General features: G+C 43.5%; 1 protein-coding gene across 3 annotated transcripts in view; it reads right to left on the bottom strand.

Annotated features, from left to right (window-relative positions):
• The window catches only part of CMTM8 (CKLF like MARVEL transmembrane domain containing 8), a 110,161-nt gene that overhangs the window by 1,626 nt on the left and 96,666 nt on the right, over nt 1-11,869 (bottom strand). For 2 of the 3 annotated variants that reach the window (XM_072793113.1, XM_072793114.1), the window contains 2 exons: nt 10,217-10,390; nt 444-560 (listed from right to left, as the gene is read on the bottom strand). In XM_072793113.1, coding sequence (XP_072649214.1) covers nt 444-560; nt 10,217-10,390 — 291 coding nt within the window. The remainder of the gene's footprint in view (nt 1-443; nt 561-10,216; nt 10,391-11,869) is intronic. The other variant, XM_072793115.1, reaches the window with a different exon arrangement.

Below are 11,869 nucleotides of genomic sequence, written 5' to 3'. Positions count from 1 at the left end.
CTTTTCTAGATATTCTCAATGCATAAATAAACATCTCTTATTGAGTAAAAATAGAATCATGGTGTGCTCATTTTTTACAACTGTCTCCCCACTTGAACTTTAGTCAGTAGAATATTCTTAGACTGCCTCAAATATTTTTTCTTCCTCACATAGTTATTTTGTTCCAGCTATTTGCCTTTCACTCAAGCTGAGTCTTTTAACCTCTGCATGCTTCAAGCCATCAGGAGGCCCCAGTAGTTTTTCATGCTTTCAAACCAACAAGCTAATTGCCAGAGTGTCACAACTGCAGGTGATGCTCTCCTGCCTCTACAGATCACTTGGTCCCCCTCCTGGATCTCCAGCCCCAGTGGGAGGAGGAGACCATGACCCTGACCGTGTGTGTGTGTGTGTGTGTGTGTGTGTGTGTGTGTGGTAGGGGGCAGTGAAAGGGCTTGTTAACTCACTGATGAGGCTGCCCAGCTGTTGAAGTTGTGGCTGTCCCTCTCGGGGGAGACAGAAGATGCATCCACCACAGCAGCTGAGAGGTATAAGATGAAGGCACTGCCGTTAAAGCACAGACCCTGGGGAGATAGACAGATGGAGTGGTCAGGGAGTGTGGAAGATCTGGGCACCTCTGGACCAGTCAGAACTGTATACCAGGTGTGAGAAGGGAGGCATCTGGACACCTGGAGGGGGCAGAGATGAGAGCTCTGAGAAGCTGCTCATCAGTGCCTTGGGGAGGAGAGGGTTTCACACCAGCTTATCCACAGTACACCCAGACACCACTCACCTGCCCCCCAACACACCCAGGCTGTCCCTTCAGCCACCACTCTCTCTCTCAATTTGCTCTTGATCCTTGCTTCATACAGATTTCACCCTTAGTGACCTTAATGACTTGCTGAGGAAGACAGGCAGCAGGGCCCCCCAGTGAGATCTGCCCAGACCATTGTCCCAGTAGCCACAGTTCTTCAGCACCTGTCCCCGACCCAGAACTTTTCCCAAAGCAGGCCCAGCTGGTCTTCTATTCCCTCCACTCTAAGCAGGGAGAGACATTTAGGTGAACTCCTCAATCCTAGCAGATAGTTCTTAAAAATAAAAAGAAGGTTATACATATTAATAGAGTCCTTTGGGAACTAATCTCACCCCTGGCTTCATTTTATTTTTTTCTATTCTTAAAGAAGAGAGATATGTAAATCCAAGTAGATATCTGGTTTTCAGTTATATTTAAACTCTAGGAAATCATACTGTGAAATGTACAAAACTTGATCCTATCTGAACAAGGGTGAGAGGTAGTGGTGGGGTTGGGCAAAACTGATTCAGAAAACCAATGCTTTATACAGGTAGGAAGAGGGTGGCTCTCAGAAGTAGGTACTCTATGGTCTAACAGCTCTCCCTCAGTAATTCAAAGAGACAGGAATGGGTGAATAGATGGGGGGGGGGGAGGGGAGAAACAGTATCTTCTTCTTGTAGGAGAAAGAAAGGCATATAGAATTTTCCAGATGCAAGTCCTAGCATTCTAAGGTGGGTTGTATATCCCAGTTACCTCCTCCATACTTGGCTTACATTATCTTGGGTTACAGACATTAACCTTTATGATAAGGGTCAGTGCCCACGATGCTCATCTGCCATTTGAAATGCATTGCCAGGGTGCCAGGGTGGCTCAGTTGTTTAAGCATCTGACTTTTGATTTCGGCTCAGGTCATGATCTCAGTGTCCTGGGATCCAGTCCCACACTGGCCTGCCTACTCAGCAGGAAGTCTGCTTGGGATTTTCTCTTTCCCTCTCCCTTGGCCCCTCCTCCTCTCTCTCTCTCTCTCCCCCTAATAAATCAATTTGAGAAAAAAAAAAAAAAAGAAAAGAAAAGAAAGAAATGTGTCCCCAGGAAGCTCTGGTTTCCCTGGATGATTCATTATATTTGTTGGCTGTGGGAGTTTTTTTTGGTCCAGGAACACATCCATGCATTTTTTAAAAATACATTTTGTTTTGTTTTTTTTATTGCACATCACTTCTAGAGTTTTGTACATTTGCTCTTTGCCAAGTAAAAGACTCCCTGCCTTTTTAAAAAATGCTGAAACAATTACACATAGTTACCTCTGAGGAGTGGGAGACAGTTTTCATTTTGTGGCCTTTTACTGGTAGCAGTTAAGCTTATTTTTATTTAATAAATTAGCTATGTATTACATTTGAAACATTCAACTGCTTAAGAAAAAAATTAAAAAGTATGCACATTTATGTAATCAAACAAAATCAGTCAGGACAGAACAATCTCAAGTTAAAAAGTCAGTCTACTCCTTTCACCCTAACCCTTTCCTTTGAGATATAAACAAACACCCAATTTTATACAAACCTACAGCCATATAGTTAGCCAATTTGGTGAGTTTTTTTTTTTTTTTGTTTTTTGTTTTTGTTTTTGTTTTTTTTTTTTTGGTTCTGTTGGGATTTCTTTCCTTCATTGAGAAAGATACTGAGAACAATTTTCCATGTCAGTCCTAACAGATGGGCCCCATCTCATGTCATGACACGAATACCTCAGATTTTAACTTTTCCCCTATTGATGGGCATTTGATGTTCCTAGTTTCCCCAAGATTACAAACGCTGTGATGAGCGTCTTTAAACATGTATTTGGGGACACCCATGCATGTCCAGTCCCCCGACACAGGTAGAGATGAATGAGAGAGCATTTGGAGAGGCCAGTCTGGCCAGCACCACCCTGACCCAGGCCCTGGGCCTTGTCCCTGCCGCTGTGTCGGGGAAGGGCTGGAGAGGGAGTGAGGACAAGACTCCCTGAGGGTATGTGGCCCCATCCCATACTAAGTGTGGCCCAATCAATTTATCCAAGAAATGAGAAACTTTATCTCACTTGGAGAGAAGTGAGGAGGGGCTTCCTTCCCCTGCACGCCACCCCTCAGGGTCCTGCTAGGTTCTCACAGCTTCCATTCTGCTACATCAGGGCTGAACATATTTGTTCCCGTCATCTTCCTAGGACTCCCAAAGTATGTACGTCTTGGGGGATGCCTGGAGTGGGAAACTAGTGAACATAGGTGGAGGGAAGAAAGAAAAAAGGGAAAAGAAACCAGGGGCTGAGATTGTTACAGAGGTTAAGATAAAGAGATCTGTGTGGCTACAGAAGTGAAGGAGGGCAGCACAAAGCTTCAGTGGGCCCTGGAATAGCACTGAACTTCACAGAAACACAAGGTTGTACTGCTCTAGAGAAATAGGACCTGAGTCCTAGACTCTCCAAGTGGAAAGACCGTTGAGCCCCTGCAACTAGAATGCCAGTTCTCAAAGTATCCCTGGGCCACAGGGAACAGAGAACAGATACAGGGTGTTACAAAATGCTTCCAACCATTCCTTTGTAGAAGAAGGTGGAGGGAGGCTATTCTTTTCTGAAATTTGATCCCACTTTTGTATAAAATGTCCTTTTCCCCCCCAAATAAAGGCACACATAGATAAAAAGCCTCATAGAGCTGGCCCTCTTGTTGACCCTCCATACTAGATTCTTGGTATCCACAACCTACCAAACTTAACTGCTAAGAATTACTCATCCCTTCATAGTAGAGAGGACGCAGGTTCTTTCCATTTCAGAGATTTCCTGAAGGCTAGAACCAGGGCACCTGTGTACCCTGGAGCCAAGCAGACTCCAGGGTTGACGACTATGGTTGGCATCAGGGGACCTGCATCCCATTCCTATCAAAATCCTCTCAGTGTCTCAGTTTCTTTACCTGCAAAATGGAAATAATCCATCCCGTCTTTGCAGTTAGTGTGAAGTGAAATGAGGTAAGAGATGAAGGATCCAGCATGACCTCTGGCACATGGTAGGTACTTCAAAAATGGTGGCTGCTATTGTCTACAGAAGGAGGCCATACCCTCTGCCCTGGGTACTATGCCCTGTACTGCTCAGAGTGCTTGCAATGAAGCCAACCAGGAGGGATGAGTTGCAGAGGATGAATCCTCAGAAAATGTATTTGTAGGTTCTGGTGCTTAGTGGTCTGAGGAGGACAACTATATTGCTTTGAAGTTTTAGTTCAGATCAGATTCATCAGAAAGCACATCACAGCCTCGCTGGGTAAATGGTATTACCCAGGAGCTCAAAGGTGCTCACAGGAACCCGCTGTGGTTTCTGCTCCATGTTAAGGATGGACATAGTAACTCTGCACCTATATTCTCCTCGAATGCATTAAGAAAAATGCCTATTGTCAAGCTAGTTCCAGTGTAAAGCTCATGCCTTGTCAAGCAAAGAGCTACAGGCAAAACTATGAGACTCTGGTTTTTGTAGTGTCCCATGTGCGGTCTCCTGGCCAAGTTCCCTGTGGACCAAAGCCTGTTCTACTGATCCCTTCTCTGCAATCTTAGACTCTCTACTGCTCTGAAAAATGGAGGCAATGTAGTTTTTATTAACCCTCTTAGCAGGAAAATGCATGTGTTCTTGCAGAAACATTACCATGTCTGATTATGGTGTTGCCCCCAGAGTCAGGAGGAGGTGTCACCTTATGTAGTAAGTGCACTGGATTCCTTTATTACCTTTCTTAAATTGGGGGGAAAAATCTTGATTGCAGACATATCTGGCTTAAAGGTTCCAGGCAAGGGATGTGGGCCTATAAAACATTGTTTCCTACACTTTAGGTGCCTAAGAATTATCTGGAAAGCTTATAATAGAGATTGCCAGACTCTCCATAGAGTTTCTGATTCGGTAGGTCTCGGGCAGGGCCTACGGTTTCTCATTTACTCCCATGTGATGCTACCAATCCAGGGACTACACTTTCAGTAACAAGATTCTAGAAGGTTCATTCTGGCACCAGGAATCTATCAGCTGCCTCAGCAGAGTCCTGGGTGGGCCTGATCCCTGCCATGCTCTAATTTGTGTGGGACATACAGTGAGGGCCAGCATCTGAACCAGTGTGTTCCTGCAAGAGGTTCTACTGGGGACAGGTCATAAAGATCTGAGACCTTAGTTGTTACACATGAAAACTTTTCCCAGACTTCACTTTGGATATCCAGTTAACACTGCTTACCCCACTCACAAATGCTTTTGAGAGGTTGCAAAGGGGCTTCTTAGAACAGGAAAGAAAAAACCCTCAATCCAAAGTCAGACATGTTTGACCTGTAGCATCTGCTGGTAACAAAAGAAGTTTTTAATATTTGGCTATAAATATTTTAAAAGTGAAAGAGTTCGCACAAAAAGCCAAGACTTCTGGATTCCCTTAGGGAGGGAAATAAACAACAGAAGACTTCACAATTCTGGGATGCCTGAGTGGCTGAATGGTTGAGTGTCTGCCTTCAGCTCAAGTCATGATCCCGGGGCTCTGGGATAGAGTCCCACATCAGGCTCCCCGCAGGGAGCCTGCTTCTCCCTCTGCCTATGTCTCTGCTTCTCTCTCTGTGTCTCTCATAAATAAATAAAATATTTTTTTAAAGGTTCTTTTTTTAAAATATTTTATTTATTTATGAGAGACAGAGAGAGAGAGACAGACAGACAGACAGAGAGAGAGGCAGAGACACAGGCAGAGGGAGAAGCAGGCTCCATGCAGGGAGCCTGACGTGGGACTCGATCCCGGGTCTCCAGGATCACACCCTGGGCTGAAGGTGGCGCTAAACCGCTGAGCCACCCGGGCTGCCCAATAAATAAAATCTTAAAAAAAAAAAAAAAAAGACCCAACAATTCCGAGAGTACGCTGCCAACTCATTTCTTCAGAAAGTGAAGAATATTCCCCAGTTGATTAAGATACCAAACAAGCGTGTCTGGGTAGTGAGAATTCAACACCCACTGAGTTCAAACTCACTTGCATGACCTCTCTAGTCTTTTCCACACACGAGGTGCAACCTCTCTGGTGGAGGTTGATGGTCTTGCTCGATGAGATAAAGGATTAAGCAATTCTAAGGGGCCTTCAAGTCCTGATCTCCTGACTATAAGTCCTGGTCTCCTGATTGCTGGTTGGGTTCTTACTCTCCAGGCAGAAGTGTGCCTGGAGCAGAATGAGATAGAAAAAAAAATGCTGGATGGAAGTCAAGAGAGATGGATTCCAGCTGTGCGGGCATCTGGGGAAAGTCCTGAGGCTCTAAATCTCAGTTTTCTTATTTATAAAGTGGGAACACACTTCATAATGATAAATTCTGATCATGCAAATCAAAGCCATTTTTAAAACTAGGAAGTGCCAGAAGGGAGCACTGTTAATTAAAAAAAAAAGGAGGGGGGGGCACCATTAAAAGCAATATTTAAACACTTGTAATTTTATTTTTAAGTAATCTCGACACCTAACATGGGACTCAAACTTACAACCCTGAGATCAAGAGTCTCATGCTCCCCTTGATGGAATGAGCACTGGGGGTTATATGCAAATGATGAATCACTAAACTTTACCCCGGAAACTAATAATACAGTATATGTTAACTAAACTTAATTTAAATAAAGAATTTAAAAAAAATAGTTTTTGGAACCCAAGCCACTGGGCTATGGACAATCCAACCTTCAAGCCTTTCCAGCTGACTGAAGTAGCGATAAACTGTCCTGTTGAGCCCTTGCCAAATTACAAATTTACGAGCAAATTAAATGTTATTGCTTAGGGGAAAAAAAAAGTCTCATGCTCTACCAACTGAAGCTAGAGCATTATTTTAATTTTTTAATGTCCTTAATGTTAAAATTTTAATATTTTCAATTTTATTTAAAAATACTGTTTTAAAACTTTATTTAAATCTCAGTTTAAAAAAAAACCCCTCAGTTTTCTTGTTTATAAAATGGGGATACATTTCATGATGATAAATCCTTTTTTTTTTTTTTTTTAGATTTTATTTATTTATTTATTCATGAGAGACACAGAAAGAGAGGCAGAGACATAGGCAGAGGGAGAAGCAGGCTCCCTGTTGGAAGCCTGATGTGGGACTCGGTCTAGGGACTCCAGGATCATGACCTGAGCTGAGGGCAGATACTCAACCACTGGGCCACCCAGAGGTCCCCATGATGATAAATTCTGATCATGCAAATCAAAGCATTTTAAAACTAAGATGTGCCAGATCAATCTTCAAGACACTAAATGCTGGCTCTTCTCTGAAGAGTTCCCAGCTGTCCCAGCTAAGATGATAACTTCCATCACACTTTGTACTTCACTTTAGTTCATTTTACTATGTGTCACAGGGTACCATAATGGGTTGATTTCATGGGCTAACTGACTGGACCACAAGTGCACAAATATTTGGAGTGCATACATTATTTTGGATCTGTTTATGAGGATTTCTGGATGACACCAGCATGTGAATCTACAGACTGAGTTAAAGCAGACTGCCCTCTCTAATGTGGGTGGGCCACATCCAATCAGCTGAAGACCTGAATAAAACAGGAAGGCTGAATAAGAGGAAACTGCTCCTGCCTGACTGCCTTGAACTGGGACATCAGTCTTTTTTTTTCCTGCCTTGGGGCTTGAAACAAAACATCAGGCCTTCTTGGGTCTCAAGCCTGGTGGTTTTCAGACTAGAACTTATAGCATCAGTTTCCCTGGTTCTCAGGCCTTTGGACTCAGACTGGAACTACACCATCAATGTGCTAGCAGATCTTGGGACTTCTCAGTTTCTACCATCATGTGGACCAATTCCTTCTAATAAATCTCTTTACACACACACACACACACACACACACACACACACACACCCCTATTGCCTATGCTTCTCTAGAGAACGCTAATAGAGAATTTATATCGAGTGGAACACACAGCTTTTGGCACCAGGAGTGGGGTGCTGCTATAACAAATACCTAAAAGTATAAAAGTGACTTTGGAACTGGATAATGAGTACAGGCTGGAGAGTTTTGAGGAGCATACCAGAACTATGGATGTTGAAGGTGATTCCAATGAGGACTTAGGAAGAAAAGAGAACTCAAGACAGAGCTTCCATCTTTTTAGAGACTGCATAAATAACTACAAACAGAATCTTTAAAAATATGGATGTTAAAGGGCACTGAGGAGAGATCTCAAATGGAAATGGGGAACATGTTTTCAGAAACTGGAGGAAAGGTGATCCTTGTCATAAAGTGGCAGGGGATTTAGCTGACTGTGTTCTAGTGTTTTGTGGAGGATAGAGGTTGCAAGCAAAACACTGGAAATTTAAATGAGATTTTTAAAAAAGTAAAGTGTTAGAGGAGTGGCTTGGTTTCTCCTGTCTATAGTAAAATGCAAAAGCAGAGGTAAATTAAAGAAGAGATTATCAAGCAAAAAAGCAGCAGAACTTGAAGGTTTAGAAAATTCTCAGCCTTCCCATATTGTGAAAAAAAATAAGAAAGCTTAGCGCACCTGGATGGCATAGCGGGTTGAGCATCTGACTTGGTTTCGGCTCAGGTTGTGATCTCAGGGTCATGGCATGGAGCCCCACATTGGGCTGTGTGCTCAGCAAGGAGTCTGCTTGAGATTCTCTCTCCCTCTGTTCTTCCCCCTACCCTCATTCAAATCAATCAATCAATCAATCAATCTTTTAAAAAAAAAAAAGCTTCATCTGAAGAGAATAATATGGGTGTAGCCAAACAACCTTTTGATAAAGAGATCATGGATGCTAACCACAGATCTAATCATGTGCCAGCAGAAGCCAGGAACAGGTAAGGGATTATACCGGTGAAATGCTGCCAGCTTGAATGGAAAGGGATGGAGATACAACAAAATATAAGGAGTGCCGTGGAACTTCTTGGGTTCTATAGATTGGAAATATGAGTTATTTGGCTGCAAATATGTGCCAATCTTCCAAAAAAAAGAATGAATCAGCCAAAGCCCTATTCAGAGATCATCAGACCCAGGGGGGCAGGCTGGTTGGTTCCTCAGTTTCAAAGGGTTGGGCTGCCTCTCTGGTGTCTGTGAGCCAGGATGTCCCAATCTAGTACCTCAGGGGCAAGGTCACCCTGGATGGTTAGGGGTGACAATGCCACCTCAGTGGGTCTGGAGGGCAGAGCATTGAACCAAACAGGCTTATTCTAGAGCCTTAAGATCTAATGGAATTTGTCTTGTAAGTTTTGGGCTTGCCTGGGACCTGTCACCCCTTCCTTCTTCTCTATTTCTCCCTCTTGGAATGGGAACATCTATCCTGTCTCCCCACTGTATTTTAGAAGTACATAACGTGTCTGGCTTCACAGGCTCACAGCTAGAGGGGAATTGTGCTCAGGATGAACCCTACCTCCAATCTCACCATACTTGATTTAGATGTGAAGTGAAACTTTGGATCTTGGACTTCAGTTGACACTGAAATGAGTTAAGACTCTGGGGATGTTGAGATGGAATGAATGTATTTTGCATGCTAGAAGGGAATGATTTGGGGGAGCCAATAGCAGAATGTTATGGACCGAATCTCTAATCCCCAAAGTGCACATGTGGAAGTCTTAGTCAGCAAAGTGATGGTACTTGGAGATGAGGTGTTTGAGAGGTAATCAGGGTTAGATGAGATCATGAAGCTGGGAACTAATTGCATTAGTTCCCTTACAAGAAGAGCTTGTGTTCTCTTTCTCTTCCACATGGGGCCATGGCAAGATAGCACGCATCTGCAAGCCAGGAAGAGAGCTCTCACCAGAGACCAACTACCTTGACATCTGATTTTAGACTTCCAGCTTCTAGAAGTGTGAGAAATCAATTTCTGTCATTTAAGCTACCCAGAATATGATATTTTGTTATGGCAGCAGAGCAGACAGGTACATTTTCTTATCTGTTTCATCCCAGAATGTGGGTTTATCCTGCCCCCAGCATGGTGCCTGGAGCCAGGACAAGAATCCAATCACCCTGTACCACACTTGCTTCCAAATATGAAGACACCTATTTATTCTAACAGCAGTTTCATTTTTCATTCTAACTTTATACACATTGTGCATCCCAACATCAAAGAGCTCTGCATGCAAAGGGCTAAGGCCGTGGCCCCAGGAGGGATTTGAAGGACACGAGACCTGCCGAGGCTGGCGCCCTGACGTACCTGTTTCCAGGTGATGCTGTTTATGGGACACTAACGAAGAACTGAATTTCTCCTCATTCAGTCTTCTGAGAACTGATTTGTTATTTTCTCTAAAAGAAATTTCTGGACCTTCCAACATGCCCAGTTTCATACTCATTGGTAAAACACCTTAGAGGCAATGGAATAATGTGAAGATTACCTGCTGTGTCGAGTTCTCCTTGGCTTTATCCCCTGCTTTGCTGGCAGACACAACCCCGAATTAAGGAAAGAAGGACTACGTCCATCCTACCTAGTGGGCAATGGACAAGAAGACAACCTCTGGCTTCCTTACCACTGTTGTCCAGGGCACCTGGGGAATCCTGGTGTAGGTCATTGTTATGTAGATGATGAGGAAGAAGACAGTGAGGACCCAGTAAAATACAGCTACGAACATGACCCAGCCAAACGCAGGGACCCGGAAGTACTCGGTTCCAGCAATCAGTGTCCACACCAGCAGTCCCAGAACCTGTAAAATGGTAGAAGCGGTGCAAAGAATGGGAGACACAAGGAGAAAGTAAAGAAGGAAGCAGGGAGAGAGAGAAAAAAATTATGATACAGAGTGTCAATTACAGCTTTTGTTCATATTTACACATACACATGACTTACAAATGCAAAACAGGGCTTGCAAACTCACAAATGCCATGAAGGTACAGTAGACGAATACGGCAGGCTGAACAGAGACCAGAAAACAAGAAAAACTATGTCTATTGTAAGGGACAGTCTCTACTCAGCCCCAGCTAACTGTTGTGGACCAAAGTTTTTTTTAAGTAAACTCTACCCCTCAACATGGGGCTCAAACTAATGACCCCAAGATTAAAAGTTGTTCACTCCACTGATTGGGCCAGCTAGCTCCCCTGTTGTGTGCCAATTTTGCTAGATACTTCCTTTTATTCTTTTTCCCCTCAAGAAAACACAGAAAGTCAAGTTTGTACACGATAATCTTGATTTTTAAATGTTAGCACTAGTAATGATTTTTAAAATCCCAGTGGGGGGCAGCCCGGGTGGCTCAGTGGTTTAGTGCCGCCTTCAGCCCAGGGCGTGATCCTGGAGACCCCGGATCGAGTCCTGCATCGGGCTCCCTGTATGGAGCTTGCTTCTCCCTCTGCCTGTGTCTCTGCCTCTCTCTCTGTGTCTCTCATGAATAAATAAAATCTTAAATAAAATAAAATACCAATAGAGGACAAAGTACACACATCTGTGGTCGGAATTTGCTCACAGGCTGATACTTGTCAAGGAACAAGACTGTAGGTCCACTTGAAGTGGTCCTTGGAACTGATCTGCTCTTAAGGGATGAATCTCTGAGGATTCCCCACCTGCCACTGCTGCTCCCCACTTCCCCCTGCAGATGACAAATAACATGTGGCCTGAGAGAGCTTTCAAAAAGGAGAACAAGCAAGGGCCCAGGGCAGACACCGGCATTCACCATTTTTAAAATTTATTTTATTATTTTTTTGCATTCACCATTTTAATATAAATTGTGTATTTATTCCAGCAAGACCCATCCAAGACCCTAGGCTGAAAAATAAGACCAAAGCCAAATCAATGTCACCAATTGACTAGAGAAAGATTTCATCAAGGGAAAAGAAACTGATCCAGCTGTAGGCGCCTTTAGTCCTGAACAAAAGAAGGCCAGAGCAAAGTATGCATCTCGCATTCCAGCACCTTCCAGGGACCAGGACTTTACTCCTAAATCATGTCAAAATTAGTATCCAAACCACCCCCAGGAGATGCATCAGGGGTCCAAGGTAGGCTCTGGCTACCAGCTGTGGATTGCTGTGTGACTCAGAACAAATGATTTTATTTCTGTTTTAGCTTTCTCAGTGGTATAGGAAATAGAATACTAGAAGAATTTTAATCATGAATCTAGGAAGGTTGTTTTTACTCATTTGTTTAATGCCTGAGAGTACTAAATACTGCCAAACTTCTTGCTATCAGGCCCCAAGGA

Source organism: Canis lupus, chromosome 22, assembly GCF_048164855.1.
Source record: "Canis lupus baileyi chromosome 22, mCanLup2.hap1, whole genome shotgun sequence".
NCBI lineage: Eukaryota > Metazoa > Chordata > Mammalia > Carnivora > Canidae > Canis > Canis lupus.
This window is presented reverse-complemented; position numbering and strand designations above follow the sequence as displayed.